Source organism: Tenebrio molitor, chromosome 8, assembly GCF_963966145.1.
Source record: "Tenebrio molitor chromosome 8, icTenMoli1.1, whole genome shotgun sequence".
Taxonomy (NCBI): domain Eukaryota; kingdom Metazoa; phylum Arthropoda; class Insecta; order Coleoptera; family Tenebrionidae; genus Tenebrio; species Tenebrio molitor.
Window position 1 is genome coordinate 20,131,048 of NC_091053.1, and position 19,370 is coordinate 20,150,417.

Sequence of the window (19,370 nt, forward strand, 5' to 3'; positions counted from 1 at the left end):
AAGCAATTTAGAAAAATTGTAGCTCAAAAAATAAATGTCGTTGTATTTTTTGACATAGAATTTTTTAAATATTTTTTCCGAGTTCTACATAAAGCCAGTAGCTCGTGGTTAAAATATCTGTACAACTTGCAATAACACCCTGTACATAAAGAGATAATAATTTGAAAAATGTTGTTCATTTATTTTCAAAACTTGAAAACATTTTGTAAATTGGTTTTGACCATTTGCTGGTCATTTTCCCCGATTCAAAGTATAACAGTAACAATGAACAAACAAAATTTTAATTTAATAGGACTAGCAGGACACAATTCCAATTCTGTAGTTCGTTGGATACTAAAATGTCGTAAATCAGTGTACAGAGCAGGAACATACAATATCAGCAAAATCCCACAATTTACATTCGATTTACGCAGGATTCACGCTTTGGGCAATGTTAATTTTGTGTATCGAACGTTGTAACATAACTTGTTATAAAGCATTTGTTTACAAGTCGATCGGACACCGAACAGAAAATTTATCGAGGTAGGCATGCATTATTGTATTTGCATAAAGTGCATATAATACAGTGTGATTCAGCTGTCGCCTGAACGTTTTGGTATAGAGTTGGAATGCACGAAATACCCAGGCCCAGGGAAGTAATAAGAAAGAAAGCAACAGAAAACGTCACATTCATTTTGGTGATCTCGAAAGGTTCCTCTCGCTCGGTCGACATGTCGAAATTCGATTAATTAAACGCTCATTGTTTACTAAATATAGATACGCCTCGAAACACCTGATTCCTGGGGTATTATTATTCTGAGCAGTGTCATTAAGCACACGATCTCCAACAGGCCTGGCCCGTGACTTGCAACGGAACTTTCTCCGGGAGAAGATCGCGATTGGAACCATCACCGTTGACAAACCCTCCACGTGCCAATAAACCCTTTAACTCCGCCGTGGTACGGGTCAAATTTGCATTTAACGCCGAGTCATAAAGTGTGCCATAAAACTGTATTATCGGTCTCATCTGCACAAAAAAACTACAGGCCCGACTAATTTTCAACACTTGCAAGAACCAAATTTGCCGGTTGTGTGCAACGAGCGCGATTTATAGACCCCGACAGGTTTTTTCTGCTCTACGGAAAATATTGTACAAGAAGTAAAAATAAGTGAGGGCTTTGCCAGTCAGGAAGTTCGATGTTTGTTCAAGTTTTTTGTAAAATCCAAATTAGGTAAATCAATCTAGAACGGTTTCAGACAAGCATGAATCTTTGTTTTGTGCTTTTTCGAGCTCGTTATGTGGCCAATTAAAATTATAAACAGATTTGGTGACAAGGTACGACCTTGTGGCACTCCTCTGCAAGAATTGGTTCTTTCTTTTTGAGTTATTTTCATCAATGCAATACAGTTTTTTCTGAAAGAAAAACCTGTTTCAATTCTGGAATCTTTAATAATAATAATAATAATAGTCTTTATCTTACAGGTGGAGTTTTTGAGGTACCTTAGACCATTGTTTTCGGTGACACAAGTCAAATTTTAATCACAAGTGAGATAAAGTACTCACTAGTGAGTAAATTTGACAGCTGCCATAAATTACTCACAAATGACTAAATTTGACAGCTGTCATTTTACTTGAATGAAACTTCATTTCTTGAATTTTTTGCAATAGTTGCACCTGTAAGATAAAACGTCGTATATCACACGTGATATCGTGAGAAGTGTCCCACTCGTGCGCAAGCGCACTCGTCGGTCAAAATTCTCACTCTTGTATAATGATGCATTTCTATCACTTATAATATAATATACTATTTTAAATTTATTCTTTTATTCTTTATTTCTCAAACAACAAAACCAAAACTTTTTAATTAAATAAAAACAAATAGATAAAAAACAAAGTAATGAAAGAAGGAGTAGTTATTTACTGTCGAGAGCAATAAATTTTGGTCGTCAAGGTCATTCTTTGACGCAACGGAAAGTGCTCTAATGTGAAACGGGCATAACCTCTAATAAATTGTATTTGTCTTGTCTTGTCAAGATCTTGTCAACTTTTTGGAAATCCCAACTGGGTTGCCACCCTAGCTTCTAAACACATCTGTCTCTATCAACGAAATACTTTTTACTCTGTTAAAATACGATATTGGGGCCATAATTTTGAATGTTTAGAATAAAACTTTGACCAAGATTTAATGCTCACGACTGAATTACTAGAAAAGTGATCAACAGATGTTTACCAACAATGAGGTATTTATTTATGACACTGCAGTTGTAAGGTCATTTTTCGCTCTTAATGTTAAAATTGGAATAATTCAAAAACGAATCATTTTCTTTTGATGCGAATTTCGTAAATGTGTTCTTTCAATGAATTGTGAATTATGAGCGTGTACGAAAAAAAATTTTTTTTTGCTCAAAATCGATTTTTTAAATTTTATGCCTCTGAATTAAGTGATAAGTGAAAATTGATTACACACAAGTCTTATATCAAGGGAATGTAATCCTGAAGTTTCTTAATTTTTACTAATTTTTTAATAGGGTTAATCGTGCTGACGATAAAACTTATCTCACCCGGTACATACATTTGTAGTCGTAATATTAATCGGATTTTCTTTTATTTCAATTAGAAAAGAACTGTATTGTTTTTTATTGATACATAGAAATGTTTACGCAAAAACTCTACATTGCTACCAAGTTGGGATATTTTTGTTTGGTGTGTTTACATCCAAATAAACTGAAAAACCACTAGAAGCCCATTTTTCACCACATAATAGGGAAAAAATCTCTGAAATTTTCCTTTCTCTCAAACACCCTCGAGGGAAATTTCAGAACGGATTTATTTGACCGAAATCATGACGCGATGCAAAACGGAGTTGTTCCACTGATAGTTTATTATTATTAATTGCACCGTAAAACATTAACGGGTGTATGAATTTTGCAATATTTATTACTGCTCTTGCTCTTCGGGTCTTCCATGGATATAAACATGGGTTCCGAGATGCTTCCTACGGGAGCCGTAAAGAGTCCTTTTTCTCCCTGCGTCTTAATAAAACTGTCATTTAGAATATACTACAGGTGGAAGATTTTTGTTTTTTAAAAACGGCATTCCCTCAAGAGCTGTTCGGAAAGTGCTCGTTCAATAATAAATGAAATTGAGAGTAACGCCGACTGTGGCAAGTCGAGATTTTCTCGGAGGAAAAAGAACGTGGCAGATGTTTGACAGCAATTTGCATCGGCATTAATTAAAGCTGCGGAGTTAATTGCGGTGTCGTCGCGAATGAGATGCGAACGGTGTGAGAAGAGCAGTCTGCTTGGTGTCGAGAAATTACATTTTTGAGGCAAATAAAAGATAGAATTAAGGATTAAGAACAAAAAATATTGTCTCCTCTTTCGAATTGTTACATGTATTTCCTGAAGAATGAACTTGACGTATAGATTCGATTTGGTGTTACGCAAGCATCTGTCCTACGACCCATCCTGTTCCGATTAATGTCAGTGATGTCTCACATACTGAAAAAAAGGTTGGTTTTTTTGCGATTTTGGTTGGCTGCTTGTAAAATGGTGTCTCAAGATATGTATGTTATATAGTTCGTCCAGCGAGAGATTGGTTGACATAAAAATCACAAAATTTTACGCAAAGGAAGTAGTACCTAGCGCGCGTAAAATTCGAAATACAACGTGTAACAGAAATAAGTACATCAATTTTAACTGGTAATGGAACTCGTCAAAAGGAACAACTTTTCTATTTACCATTTTGCCAAAAAACGATGTTTAATTCCAAAAAAAAATTGGAGAGATTTTTCACTAAAATAACCCTACGCCACTAAATACTGCAATGGCTAATTGAGATCAGCGCTAATATGAAAAAAACATCCATTTTCATCCAGAAAACGTGTTTTAACGCCGAAATCGAAATTCAAATAAATCTACCCGTATAGCAAAAAATCCACTTCGTAAGAATCTGGTTGTTTCACGTTTTTAAGTAGCTTAGTTTTGGAGATATGAACGGTTTTAGGAAAATCTTTCCTATTTTTTTAAGCCACTACGCAACGTTTTTCGCCAAAATGGCAGAGAGAAAAGTTGTTCCTTTTGATAAGTTCTATTACCAGTTAAAATTAATGTACTTATTTTAGAAACACCCTGTATATCCTTCAAGCAGTAACATTTTTTTGCCCTGAAATTATGCTCTAATTAAGGTATTCTAGTGCATTTTGTAATGTTGAGTGACAAGCCTACAATTTAAAATCTCCAAATCTCTCGCTGGACGAAGTATACAGGGTGTTTCTGAAATACGTGTGTTAATTTTAACCAGTGAAAGAACTCGCCAATTTATGAAACTTTTCTCTATAACATTTTGTAAAATTCGTAATATGTATTATTCCAAAATTTGTTGCCCCACAATTTTTACTAAACGAGTCGTTTTGTGTGATTAACTAGTTTCTATTTTTTGTAACCATGAGAATCTAAATTTTGATTATTTTTTTTTAATAACAATGGAACTTTGTAACAAAGCTCTGTTTCTATCACAACAGAAAATTTTCGCCCTGACCCATAGGCGGGTACACACTTTGATGCTTGATTTATTCCTAATTTTAAATCAATTTGTATTGTTTTTTCGTAAAAATGTTATAGAGAAAAGTTCCATGATTTGGCGCGTTCTTCCACTGGTTAAAATTAACACACGTATTTCAGAAACACCCTGTATATTGTAAACATTTTTTTGAAAAACTATCATTTTATATTTTTAAATTTTTGTCAAATAAAGATAGTGATGAGAATTGCTTGTCACATTTCTCTACTTGTTTTGGTATGTATGTACAGTAAGTTTTACCATTACATATTCATCTTAATCTTATCATAATTAGGTATGTATTTGTTGTTTGTGGTATGTCAGCTCGGAACCAAGACCTGAACTCTGTTGAACTTTAGCTTGGCGCATATTTCAAGGCTACGAATTTTTGGAGGCAATAAAATATGGAATAAAAGATTAAGAAAAAACATTGCTTCCTGTTTCATAACAATAGTAGCAAAATAGTGTAATTAATTAACTACTCGTAAAATAAGATATGTCTATTGAATGCCAAACATTTTTTGAAGAACTGTGATTTTGTATTTTTTTTGAAGTGAAAACTTCTTTAGGCGCACCACATACATTTTATTCCCGGGCAGTAAATTGGCTTCATGCGACACGCTAAAATCGTTCGCAACACGCAATCAATAACGGGCGTCATAGAATTTTTCACTTCTGTCGTGCGGTCTTAAGCACACACTCTTTTTTTTTCTTCAAATTTTTGTTACCTACTTCTCATATTTCTCTACTTTTTTTGGTCTGCACGCTAAGTTTTACCACCACACATTACGTGTTTAAGCCGTGTGAGCAAATTCTTGCTCTCGAACTTGCTCGTTCAAATTGGTTCGAATTGAATCGTTTCAGTTCCGTTGTTGCTCCGTACTCGAAAACTCACCCCCCACCCCCGGTTAAACTCGCGCAATTAAACCGAATTAATCCGGCGATCTCTTATCAGCTCCCCAACCCCCTCGAATCCTCCGCCTTAATCGGCGATCCCATTAAGCCGAACGAACGGCCGTACGAACTCTCGTCGCACGTACTCCTGCGACACGCTCGTGGGTCCGGTGGACCATTCTGATGCAAATGTGGGTTTAGGGGAGCAGGGGAGGGCCGATGGAAGAGTGGCAGATGCAGTTTCTCATTGTTGGGGTGGCTGAGCAGTGCACGGGCGCGTGTCGTCGCATCACCATCGCCGCACCAGCAGCAGGATGGGCAACACGAGCTCCGGAGTTCGCAAGTCCAGGAGCTTGCCCACGTCCCCGGAAGTACGGAGGTGTGTAATGTACGTCGATCGTCCGGTCGCGGTCTCGACAGAATTGGGTGATTGATACCTGTGATGGTGGAAGTTCACCGAGTTCTTTTTGTGTGATTTAGTGGTTCGAATTCCTGCTGGCGCTGTTCTTGTGGGAGGACGACCGGTGGCTGCGATTAAGTGTTAATACGGTCGAGTTTGAGCACCTGCGTTAAATTAATTTTCATTGTTGGGTGCAGGTTAAGTGCGGATATAGAGTGAGACCAGTCGCACAATTTTTTTATTTATTTGATCCACTCCGTATCTACCAACAACAAACAAGTGTCTCAACGTTGACACAATCATATTGTCAAGAAATTGTTTTTTCAATTGGTATTCACGGTCTAAGTTGTTCCAAAAGCAGTGGTAGATTTTCAAGACACACTGAAATTAATTCTATTATCAACCGGTCTTTGACTTCTATTCATGTTAATTCAACTTTAGAACCAAACGGACTATCTCGTGATGACGGAAAACGCCCTGATGGGATGACTTTAGTACCGTGGAATAAAGGTCAACCTTTGGTTTGGGACGTTACTGTCGTAGATACACTTGCAGACAGTTACGTATTGAAAACATCTGAAGTCTCAGGTTTTGCCGCTGAAATGGCTTGCAAACGCAAACATAACAAATATCGTTCAATTATTTCGTCAAACTACATATTTAAAGGTTTAGCCTTTGAAACCTTAGGCCCTTGGTGCAAAGAAACAATAGATTTCATTAATGTCATCGGAGACCGACTTATCGCGGAATCAGGGGATTCAAAATCTAAGAAATTCCTTTTTGAGAGGATTTCCCTTGCCATTCAACGTGGAAACGCTGCAAGCATTCGGGGCACTTTTCCAGATTCCGCATTGTAAATTTAAAATGTTATTTTATGTTAAATTTTAATAAATAACTTTTAAGTTTTTTCATTAATTTAATTTGAAATTTTATATACATACTCCATTTACCACGGTGAAAACGAAATCGAAAGCGTTGATACGGAGAAATCTAAAAATTAAAAATCAAGTTATTTTCAATATTAATATAAAGAGCGTTCAAAAAAATGTGTGTGCTAGTGCTTGTTTTTGTTTTCGTAACGTGTGACGTAGCTGTCAGCTGTCAAACCATACATGTCAAACGTCATTTATTCGGCGAACAAAGAGTGATCATAATTATTTCTTTTGTAAAAGACAATTCGTTTTTAGAACCAACCAATTGGGGTTGTCCTGATACTGCTTAGTGGTACAATTGCCGTCACGGAATTTTGGCCGTCACTTTCATGTCAATTCAAAAAAAAATGTAGTCCATGGTTTATTGTCATTATGATTGACTTAATGAGGTTACGAATACGTAAGGGCCGTTTTACATCTCATGTCAATGGAATGACAAGTGACGGCCAAAATTCCGTGGCCTGAACTGTAGGTACGTCATTGTTTTTACTTTAAATTACATTAAAAGGATTGTCAAAGTGAGGTTATGTATATGATGCAAATGTAAAAGCAGATGAATTAAAAAGGTGACCTGCGTTTGTAGAAGAGAGAACATCACACATTTTTTCGAACACTCGTTACTTCAGACACGGGTAAAAGCTAAAAATATGAGAATTATAGAACTTTCCAAAGAATTAAATTATTGAAAACAGTCTAAATCAAGCTTTCTTTCTTCAAATATTGAACTAGCGCATATAATAAAGTCAGCGGAGTTGCTCAAATATTTAAAAACCAATGATCCACATCTGGATATTTGGACAAAACTCTTCTTTCCAACTCGTCGTTGTAATTTTGCCAATGCGAAAAATTAATAAAGCTCGTTAATGGATCGTCGCAATCTAGCACCCAGGGATTCGAACACATTTCCGTGCATTTTTAGTATGATTTAGGGCTTTGTAATTTATTTCCATTGTGGCTTTCATGTTTTCGGTGGGTCTCTATTCGTGGGACACGACCAGAAGATGCCATTACATGAGCCGAGCACCTGCATCAAATTAATTTTGATTGTTAGACCTGGATGAAGCGAACATATTGTGGCATGAATCTTAACGAACCTCGTTGTTTATTATTTATCGAAATGATGTTGACGCCGTCACAATGCAGAAAAAAATTAATTAGACTCACATTTGCAACGTGTTTGCAGAAAGTATCTTCCGCTGTTGTAGTGTTTTCTTTTTTAATGCCCACATTCATATTTTTTTAATTCTTTCTCATCGTCTTTTGTAGTTTCATTTGTTTTTTTTTTCAATGCTCAAACTTGGATTTTATTAATTCTTTCTTATTTTTTTTTGTAAGTTCCTTTCTATTTATTTCTCTGATATCTACATTCCTATTTTATTAATTCTTTTATTTTGCCTTTTCTAGTTTATTATTTTTTTCTTATATGCACATTCCTGTTGTATTAATTTTTTCTTTTTTTCCTTTGTCATTCCATTTCTGTTGTCCACATTCCTATTTTATTAATTCTGTTTTACATATTTTCTTTTGTATTTAATTTCTCTCTTCCTGTATCTGCATCTCCAATCAGCTGGTCATTACTCTTCTGTCATCTCTCACGCTTGTTCGTTCCCACATCTATCACTTTTTTTCACTTCCTCCTAATTTTCCTTTCGTATTTAACTTTTTCGGAGGAAATCTTGTCGAATCTTTTCAAGAGACTTGTCCTCTTACACCGATATGGTCTTCTCGTTTTATTTTGCACTAGAGGAATCTCCTTTTAGTAGAATCAACCTTCACCACGTTCAAAAATGAAACCGTTTAATTTTTTGGAAAAATACACCAAAATTGTCCCGTTAGATATTTACTAGACGTGAAACTCGGAAGCTGAACCACCATATTGTGAGACTCCGCAATTATTCATATTGCAAGTTTCTCTGCAAAATCGCTTAATTAAAAGTTACGTGTTCGATGGCTTGACCATTTCTCCGGAAGTACTCGAAGCGTTAGAAAACCGACCACTTCTATAATTACATCGCTTAATCTGGATCTAAATCAGTGGGACAGCAACGTTTATCGAACGCCTCCAATTGCGTCGAATCTAAATCTGTAAATCACAAGATAATTGGATTTTATTCTAAAACTTTAACGCTTTTTGGTGTCTCTTCTTTTTTCGTCGTCGATCCTGTGGGACATGTTCCGCGTTTATTTTCGAAACGATTTATTTTGATTTTTCCGTTGGGGCTATACACAGTGACTGCGATTACATGCTAATACACCTCGTTTGGGGCCACCTGCTTCCGACTAATTTTGAATTGTAGATTCGGGTTAAGCACCGTATTAAAGTGATATACCGGGTGTCAACAGAAGTCGACCAATTAATCACGGTAGGTGCACCAGTTTCATTGTCGACAACACCTGGAGCCTGCAAATGTGACGTCTGTCGGAAAATTGCTTTTTTTCGCAAAACGAACGGATAATTGGAATTTTTTTTGCTTGCTTCTTGAACGGTGGAGGTTGCGTTGTAGAATCGAATTAAACCACAAACTCGATTCTCTGCGCTTGTCATCAATCAAAACAAAATATTAGAATTCATCGAATTGCAAGTCTCGAGCAGATTTAAGTGACGCTTCGGCGAATTTCCCCACCACAAATTAGATTTCCCCCGGATTTTCAAATTCTCGATAAATCTAGTGCGAGGAGATTGGACTGGTAATTTGTGGACAATTCCAATTTAAAAGGTCCTCTCGCACATTCCTCATTTATCAATTTATGCAAATGAAGTCGATTTGTCGGATCCTCCAGTAATTTCGATTGAAAATGTGTCGGTAGTGAATTAACAATTTTGGAGTGGCTCGTTCTTCACCTAACCAACTATCCGCCGGAATAATCTAATCGCAGGGCTATGCTAATGAAGTATATAAATTATGGCGAATGCCAACATAACGGGGGTCACCCGCTTTTTATCTTTCTTGCAGGTTCACTGAGCAAGGGTTGGATGCTATTCGGGGGTTGTCTCGAATTTCGTGATTCTTGAACAAACAAAATAATTAATATGTGTAAAACGTGTTGTAAATGGGCCCGCAATGAAAATAATCGGTTTTTCTAACCTCAATTACTCGTAACTTGGAAGTTTGGCAACGTCGCGGTCAGAGACCAGACGCTTGAAAATCTTTTTCTTTGTTGGATTCACTTACGTTATTCCTCCACTTCAGTGTTTTTTGTTTTGCATTCTTCCATTGTTCCGAAATTGTTCATATTTGGAATGAATTTCCTCAAACTCTTAACTGTTTTCGATTTGATTTTGTCAACAACTGTTTCTCGAGTCTACGCAGTGTTGTCACACAAATGTCAACTCATTTAAAAATAAAAATTTAAACCAACTAATGTCAGAAAATTAGCTAGCTAGCTACATTATAAAATTAAATCTTTTCAAACAAATTTCTGTTGTTAATTTTTTTGTGCAAACCGTCAAAGAAAAATTTGGTGATCGTTTAGGTTAGTAAATATAAACATTAATTGACATTTGTGTCAGCTGTAACTAGGAATTCTCCAGGTCTGGAAAGACAGGACAATGGTTTATTTGCGCTAGACATCCCAAACAAGCTGCATCTCTGTATTTACGCAAGATAGCTTTACCGCAGCGCTGTCCTCAACAGTCTACATCCATTGTTTGCTTTTGCAGATCGTCGGCGATCCCTCACAAGGGCGGCAGCAGCATTCCTCTGCCCGGGTCGGCCTTGCCGGCTCGACGATGTCCCCCGGATAAGGTCCGTCCGGTCGCCGGCTCCAGCAGGGCCTCGAGCCCCGCGCTGTCCATGATCCCGCGCGGCCCCCCGACCGCCCAGATCTCCAGCCCCTACCAGGCGAGCCCCCAGCAGAAGAACTCCAACTCGATGTTGGACAAGCTGAAGCTGTTCAAGTCGAACGACCGACCGGCGCCGCCAACCAACGGCAAAAGGACCAGCAGCTCCAGCGGAGTGTCGTCGGCGCGGAGCGAACGCAGCGACAGCAGCGCCAGTCTGGAACCGAGCACGGACGTCAAGCCGGTGCGGAACGCTTCCAGGCTGAAGCAGACGAGGCCGACGAAGGCCGGCCCCACCAAGAGCAGTCCCGGCGCGGCGAAGAAAGACGCGTCGGCGGCGAAACCGACGAGGACGGCGACCGACGTCGAGAAGCACGCCCACAAGGTGGCCAATCTGGCGGCGTCCAAGCTGTCCGAGCCGAAAGTCAAGGCGGCGGCTAAGACAGAGGTGGCGAGCAACAAGAACGGACAAGGTCAGCAGAACCACTTGCCCACGCAGATGCAGCACGGTACCGGTATTCCCAAGCCGACGGCGGCTATCAAAGGTAGGGGGGTGGGTTGGAAAACGAAAGGGGTCGTTGGTTATCCGTTAACCTCATAATTTCGCTTGGGGTACTGCCCGGTAGAAGAACTAAGAAGTGCTTGAACCGTGACCCACTAATGAGGCTATACATTTTTTGTTGCGTTTTCAAGGATTGTAAAACTTCAGTGGTACTAAATCTGGTCGGTAGGTCGTTCGCAGATTTCAGATGCATGGGAAAAAAATTGAAGCCGTAGGTGTTTTACAGGGTGTCTCAAAATTCGCGAATTCCGAATTCACAGCGTGGTAGGGAAGGACCCAGTGGAGCTTTAAAAATACTTTGAAAAAAAAATTCGCTCTTCCTGAAGAAGATATAAGCACTTTAATTTTGTTTAATACATAGTAGCCTTCATATCCACAGTGACAAAAGACTGGGTGATTCAAAATGATTGTGGCTAAGTATGGCAACTGTGTACGAAAATTTATGTGGCAACCGTATGGATGGGGTATGGTTGACATTTGTATAACATTTCATAAGCGTGCATTTGATTTTTTTTATACCATTGCACATTGATTTGATAGTTTTCAAAATTGCGCGACTCTGACCTGTCAAAGAAATGTCAACTCTATCCCGCCCACACAGTTGCCACATACATTTTCGTACACAGTTGCCATACTTAGCCACATTCATTTTGAATCACCCAATACTATTCTAGCTACGTTTCCGTTCCATTTTTAAGAAAAATTACACAAATTTAAGATTTTTTTACTCCAAAGTAAAGCTATTCTTCAAAAATTGTTTTACGTTATTATTTTCCACAATCATCTACACCATAAATAACAATAAACACTGAACTTTTCAGCCTTTATTTGAAGAAAACGCACTTCAAAGAGTGCACCTTCAGACCAATGCATCTTTGTGGGGGGAGTCCCGATTTTTTTTTCCATATTTGGACTACTGAAGTGATCCCCTACAACGCTCTGAATTCGGAATTCGCGAATTAGACACCCTGTATATCTGTCTGATGAATTCTACCCTCGTATGCCGTTAGACAGATTACGTTTGATTTCTTTGCATGAAAAAGAATTGAACTTCAGTCTAGACTATTTTGTCAAATTGACTGTTTAACACTTCGTAGAGCGCGAACGGCCAACGATTAAAACACTTGAGTAATTCCCCCAATTTTGTCGATTTTATTTTTTAAAAGTGTAATGGGAATTCTGTTTTAACAATAATTTATTTTTTTAAAAGCAACTGCGATTTTATTGTTTTTGCAAAGTTGTATTGTACATACAGGGTTATTCACCGTAGAGTTCCCGCGAAAATTTAATGTTATGCAACACAACATACTAAAAGCTGAGATTGCTAGATGAAAATTACAGTATATTACAAATAAGGAATCAAAGTATCATGTTGTTCTCTATGTAAGGTTATGCGAAGAAATATTGGATGAAATCAACGTTAGACAAAAACGTTAATAATAGACCTATTTGGATATCTTTAAGACTAAACATGAGCAGATTGAACAGCATTTTTACGGCACTCACCAAAAATGAGAATCATGTCTGTTTTTCATCGTTTGATACATGATAAAATCTTATTCTTCTTATAACTTTACATAGAGAACTAAAACGTTAAAAAACATGGTATCTAGCAATCTTAGCTTTTGGTATTTTGTGTTGCATAACATTAAATTTTCGCTGGAACTCTACGGTGAATAACCCTGTATAAAATGCCAGTTTTGTGCAGCAAAATATTACCTTGTCGTTCGTATATTTATGAAGGAAAACCCGTTTGTGTCATTTTTCTCAAATTTCAGCTCGCTACATGTTGAAACAAACAAAATATAATAATAAATTCAATTTTTCTTTCGAGAGAGGTCTCGTTAAAATGTCGGGAAATCTCCGACATCCATTATAAAGCTCTGAAAGACTTTTCAGCTTAAGCTGCAGGTCCCAAAGGGATCTTCGCCAATAACTGCCGTCTTCAATTTTACGCTTTTGCTTGAGATATTAAATTTTGTGATGCATTTTGGTGAGTACTTTTTTAATACAAGAATAAGTATGTCCAAGGTCTGATATTTATGTAGATTTGCAAAAATGCCTTATTTTGTGTCGCGAACACGAATCTGTAAAAGAAACTTGCACAAGGATTCGTTTTATGACCAAAAAAATAAAACAAAATATGCACAATATCAACATAACCTTACTTTAACAGTGAATTTTTCACTTTGTATTGGCTAAACATTTAAATCTTTCCTTCACTTATCAGTTATCACAGTTAAACATGCTCTCAATTTTTTAATAATCTGTTGTCAGATTAACAACATTAATAACAAAGAGACAAAACGCAAGCATTGTTCCCCCTAACCAGTAATCACTTTCATTTTTTATTTTTTCACAGAAAGTGAAGGTTGGGACAAGTGGAATCTGTTTTTCATTTTTGGCAAAACCTAACGATAGGTAGTTTTTCGTGTCAGTCACATTATTTTAAAGTTTTTTTAGAGTTGAGTAAAAATGTAAATTCACTCTCTTCTTCTATCGGTCAATTTGCGTTGGAACAAACTTTTTTACTTTCGCATCAACGACACATGTTAAAGATTTACCTATATCGCGCGTTCAAATGAAATCCTGGGCTAGGAAGGCGTTGGAAACCGTCAAGCGTAGATTAATTGGAGCACTTGACAGCTAACCTAAAATTTAGAGCCAAAAAAATTTTTTTTCTTTGCAATGTTTTACATTAAAAATAGAATAACTTAACGATTCCTATTCTCGAATCAAATATCTAAGGGCACTCTTTGCTGAAAACAAACATGTTCAATTATGTCCTGATTAAACCATTAAACATAAACAAATGTCATTCGTGTCAAACGGCGGAAAATTCAAATTTTACTCTGTTCTAAACGCGCGATATCTACAACTACGGTGTCATTATAAATTATTATACCATCGTAGTAGGCGTTGGTGGCTTAGTTGAATGTGCCGCAAGCTTTATAACATGAGTGAGGCTAGCATCGCCGATAGATAGCGCTGCTGGCGGTAGTGTAAATTTGTTTACTAGTTTGTCTAACGTTGCGAAGCTAGCGGCACATCCCAAATTTGTGTGGGTTTTCAACGCCAACTACGATGGTACAATCATTTATAATGACCCTGTATATCACAACATAACTATGGGGGAATGAGGTTAGGTTTAAAACCTACATTGTTTTTAAAAATAATAATCCGTTGCTGCTGGTGCTATCCACGAAATTGAAATTAAAATTTACAATTTCTGGTTGATTTATCCTTTGTTTAACGTTCACGTTTACCTTGTCAACAAAGTTGATATAATTAGGTAGCTTTCGGGTTGATTGATGAATGAAAAATATATTTACACATTTGTCGTTCAAAAAAAAAAAATCAAAACATTGTTTACAGGTACGACAAAGATCGTACGGGACGACAAAAACCTCGCCAGCATCAAAATTTCACCCTCGCCGATGTCAAGGGAGAACTCCCAAGCCAGCATCACGCACAACAAACCCGCCGTGGCTCTAGTCTCTCCCATGAAGAACGAAAAAGAGAACCAACTGTCAGAGAGCAGCCACAGCGCCTCCACCGGCCAGCACAGTAACTCCAGCGAGAGCAGCGTCATCTACAAACCGTCCAGCGAGAGCGGTTCCGAGCACCACAACGTCATACCGAACCGAAAAGAACCAATCACTTACATATCAGAGGCGACGGAAGCGCCACCATTCCAAGAATTTAAAGAAAAGGAAAAGACCCTCAACGAGGAGAACCACCAACAGAACCACTACAGTGACAACAATTTTAACAACAACCGGCACAATTTCGTGCGGGAAGGTTCGCAAGTCGACGAGGACACCCCTCCGTTGAGTATCGAACCCATGCGACCTCTCCTTCGGGGGTACTGCAGCACGCTCACTCTGCCCCCGCGGCAGAGGCACTACCAGAGGATCCAGCCGGATGGCGGTGCCGACTATTGCGAGATCTCCCTGGCCAACGGGTACCTCTCCGACGGGGAGATGTTGAGGAACGCGCCGTCGAGGGACATCTCCGACGGGTACATGTCCGAAGGGGGGTCAGTCCTGTACGCGAGGCGACTCCAGACGATGCCAGCTCACATGCCGAACGGGTGAGTCCCCCAAAGTTAGTCGCACTTGTCGAGTCGAAGGAGTGCGAAAAGGAAACAGTCCCTTAGTCCCCCTCACACCTTAGTGATTTATCATTGGATCTCTTTTGTTTTGGAGGATTTGGGAAAAGCGTTGCCTTGACTGCCAACCATTAATCTGCGGGGGTGATTTACTCGACTTTTGAAACAATGTTTATAAATCCCTAATTCGGTGGTTCCCCCACTGTTGATGACAATGCAATCGTTTATCATTGTGAAGGCTCACCGTGGGTGATCAAAGCCGGTGTGATTTTTCAGACGGTGATCGTGCAGTTTTTTTCTGGAAAAGTCGTCACCGACTGTTGTTGGCTGACGTCTTAATTTTCATTGGAACTGTTACGCATGTGCGTAATTGTATATTAGGAGAGGGTAATAAGGTGACGAGGGTCGAAATTATCGCTTTTTCATTAATACGCGCTAAGCTGCGACAAAAAGTTTTTTCCCGAGGATTATCTACTCTTGAGCGTTGCCTTCCTCGAGATTTCCCCAAAACACTTCAGTGCCCCGCTTGATAAATTTTACATCCGCGGCCCGAGCACCACTCGACGATTGCTCTCGGGAGGAGGCGGTTTAATTAAATTTTCTTTACGATGTGATACAGAGCAGCTGCATCGCTCGCCGTCTCCAGAGCGACGGGGGGTGGTGTTGAGGCGGTGTTAACACCGTGAGCGATGGTGTTTCTGTTTGCTCGTCGGAAGCGACGAACGAGCGTGTGTGCTCTTCGGTTCGTTGCTTGCTCCGGAGCGACATGAATCATCCGGCAGGGGTGGAACGTGGCGCGTGTCGTCGAGGAGTTTCCCCTTTTCCAACAGTCCGGACGGCAGCTGGCCGACGCAACCCCGGACTTTGTCGAATAACAGGTAGTGCACCGCGGTCATTAATAATGCTAAAGTGTGCTTAAAGGACGTTTAACTGCGTCAGGCGGAAGGGATCGAAGGGGATTTACGCTTTAATCCTGTTATGACTCCTCGAGGTGACGGGAATTTTTTTACGAAGGGGGTTAAAAGGTCGGGGTGCAAACGCGCCTCAAGAAACAACGCTTTTAGGTCATCTGAAACAAAGTACAGTGTGTCTCAAAATTCGCGCATTCCGAATTCAGAGCGTGGTAGGGAAGGACCCAGTGGAGCTCGAAAAATACTTAGAAAAACAAATTCGCTCTTCCTGAAGAAGATATAAGCGCTTTAATTTTGTTCAATACATAGCAGCCTTCATATCCACAGTGACAAAATACTATTCTAGCTACGTTGCTGTTCCATTTTTAAGAAAAATTACAAACATTTAAGAGTTTATTACTCCAAAGTAAAGCTATTCTTGAAAAAATTGTTTTACGTTATTATTTTCCACAATCATCTACACCATAAATAACAATAAAACACTGAACTTTTCGGCCTGTATTTGAAGAAAACGCACTTCAAAGAGCGCACCTTTAGACCAACGTATCTTTGTGAGGGAAGTCCCGATTTTTCTTTTTATTTCCATATTTGGACTACTGAAGTGATCCCCTACAACGCTCTGAATTTAGAATTCGCGAATTTTGAGACACCCTGTATAATCAATTATTACGTGGTCATACGTTCAAAATGACGTAATCATAGGTAGCAGTGATTTGTTGAGCAAACAAAATAAACAGTAAACTCAAAACTGTCATCGACTAATGTTGTTTAGACATCTGAATGTTGTTTATTTGCTATTCCGGAACTGTCGTCAATATTAATTAACCAGTGCGAAATTGCTAGTTGAAATAATTCATTGGTAGAGGGAGTCCATTCGATATTAATATCGAGATGACTAATTGGAAATTCGACATCTCTACCCTTGAATATGTCGGCTTGGGGATGACGTCAAGTCTGTATTCAGCTAGGGTGTGGTGAACCGACGGTGAAAACACGCTTTCCCCTTTTGAATTTTTAGTTCTCAAAGAATAAACACTCTAATCCTGAATTGAATTAGTATCGCGAATTTCTCTTTTGTAATGCACTCATCGACAAAATAAAATTATAGACGAGAGCATCTGTCGTGTTTTGCTTGAAATCTGTGTCCCTTATTGGTGCAACATAGCTGTGCCGAAAGATTTAAATTGACGTGAAAATTTGCGTGCGACAATTCAGCCGTCACTACATTGTAATGAACGCTCCTTGCAGACGACTTGCAGAATGCAGACAAATGTGCACGTCGAAGTTTATGTCGAGTCGTCAATAACACTTTTGCGAATAGCTCACATTTTTCTAAGAATGATGGGATTTTAAATAAAAATTCTTCATTCGGACGAGCTGACTTGAAATTTATGAGCGTGGAGAATCGAAGGCGACGCCGACGTCTTGGTGTGAGCGTTTAAGCAAATTCAGTTCTTGATGGTTGAGAATTGAAGCGGGAGGATGTTTTACGTTAACATTTTACGTATTGTAGCAGTGTAGAAGACGATTTTAAAAATTTGCGTTGATAAACAAAAGTTGAGTCGTAGATTAGTGCATCATCACGTCTTAATTATCAAATTAAATGTACGAAGAAAATAATCGACGGACTTTTCGCACATTTCTGGGCGTCACCTCCTTTGAGCGCTCACCGGGGGCTTACGGGGGCTCGAAACAGTTCCAAAAAATTCACATTCATACAGAAATGAACGACGAATGTGTCCCTGTTACTGATATCCACCTAGTCCTACTGGTTCGACCGTGACGAAATCTCCAAGTGCCCCCATGATTTCACTGACGCTTGATTTTTAGTCAACCGAGCGGAATATGGAAAAACTTACCATGCCAAGCCACTCAGGAGGACTCATTACCTAAGAACCAACGAGCCACCTCAATCAGAGAACTTTTATTTTTTTGGTAATTTTTTTTCGCCCGACAGTAACGAAATTCCTAATCCCCGTTAATATTCCCGTTTCTAATTTTTATACAGGGTGTTTTTGAAATGCGTGCACAAATTTTAACCACGAGCTACTGGCTTCATGTAGAACTCGGAAAAAATATCTAAACAATTCTAGGTCAAAAAATAAAATGACATTTATTTTTTGAGCTACAATTTTTTTTTAATTGCTTTTAGTCTTCTACGTTGTCAGACAACCTCGTAGGTAAAATTTCGGCACATTTTAAAAATACACCCTGTATATCATATTTCATAAAACGTACACCAATGCGATTTCCTTCTTTTAAAGCATATTTCCTATAGGTTACTTCGCATTGGCGTACATTTTATAAAACATGATATACAAGGTGTATTTTTAAAATGTGCCGAAATTTTACCTACGAGGTTGTAGGACAACGTAGAAAACTAAAAGCAATTTAAAAAAATTCTAGCTCAAAAAATAAATGTCATATTTTTTCCGAGTTCTACATGAAGCCAGTAGCTCGTGATTAAAATTTGTGCACGCATTTCAAAAACACCCTGTATATAATTTCTCATCGTAAACTCAATTTTTTTGCAATGTGCTTTATTTCAAGTCAAAATATTTTGCTGGTGTCTAAAAAAATTCTAGGCATTTTAATTGCAAATCTCTCCTTTTCTTCTTTATACATTTTTATTTATCATTCAACCGATACACTTCCCTTCCAGTGTTTTTCATTTACACCTTTCTTTTTCAACTTTCTGTTCAACATTCCATTTGTTGAAACTCGTTCCGCAACCAATACAATTCTGTAGCAGCGCTTTTAGTTAAACCGCAATGCTGTAGGCACTACGCCACTGCCCCTGCACAGTTAATTACACATCAACTGGATTCCGACAGTATAACTACGTTAGTTAAGAGATTTACTAATTCGTAAGAAATAACTTTTTCTCACAACCAGTACTTGGAACATCTTAATTTTGTTTCTACCAGTATCATTTTCACAGTGTACTGCTTTGTCATGTTTGTACAAGTTTTGATTTAAACCCACTAACTGGGTTAATTCCATTATAAATGAACCGGTATAAATCGTACTAATTAGTGGCGGCTTCTGGAAATGTTCCTCTGAATTATTAAAACCATGCTCCAGCCAACAAACTCCCAGTCCGGTCCAAAGTTTAGGTACATTAGCGTAACTCTTGCACTGGGAGTCTCATTCGGCGGTTTCTTTTTGTCGGTATTAAAGTTTGTAAAGTTATCCGTGAAAACTTAACCAATAATGAATTGGACCAGATTAAAACTTCT

The 19,370-nt window shown here is 38.5% G+C and overlaps 1 protein-coding gene across 7 annotated transcripts in view; it reads left to right on the forward strand.

Moving 5' to 3' along the window:
* sick (sickie) overlaps positions 1–19,370 on the forward strand; it is a 189,420-nt gene that overhangs the window by 113,546 nt on the left and 56,504 nt on the right. For 5 of the 7 annotated variants that reach the window (XM_069056865.1, XM_069056861.1, XM_069056863.1 and 2 more), the window contains 2 exons: positions 10,428–11,092; positions 14,485–15,202. In XM_069056865.1, coding sequence (XP_068912966.1) covers positions 10,428–11,092; positions 14,485–15,202 — 1,383 coding nt within the window. Of the gene's footprint in view, positions 1–5,733; positions 5,814–10,427; positions 11,093–14,484; positions 15,203–19,370 lie in introns of those variants that run through there. The other 2 variants (XM_069056866.1, XM_069056862.1) reach the window with 2 other exon arrangements.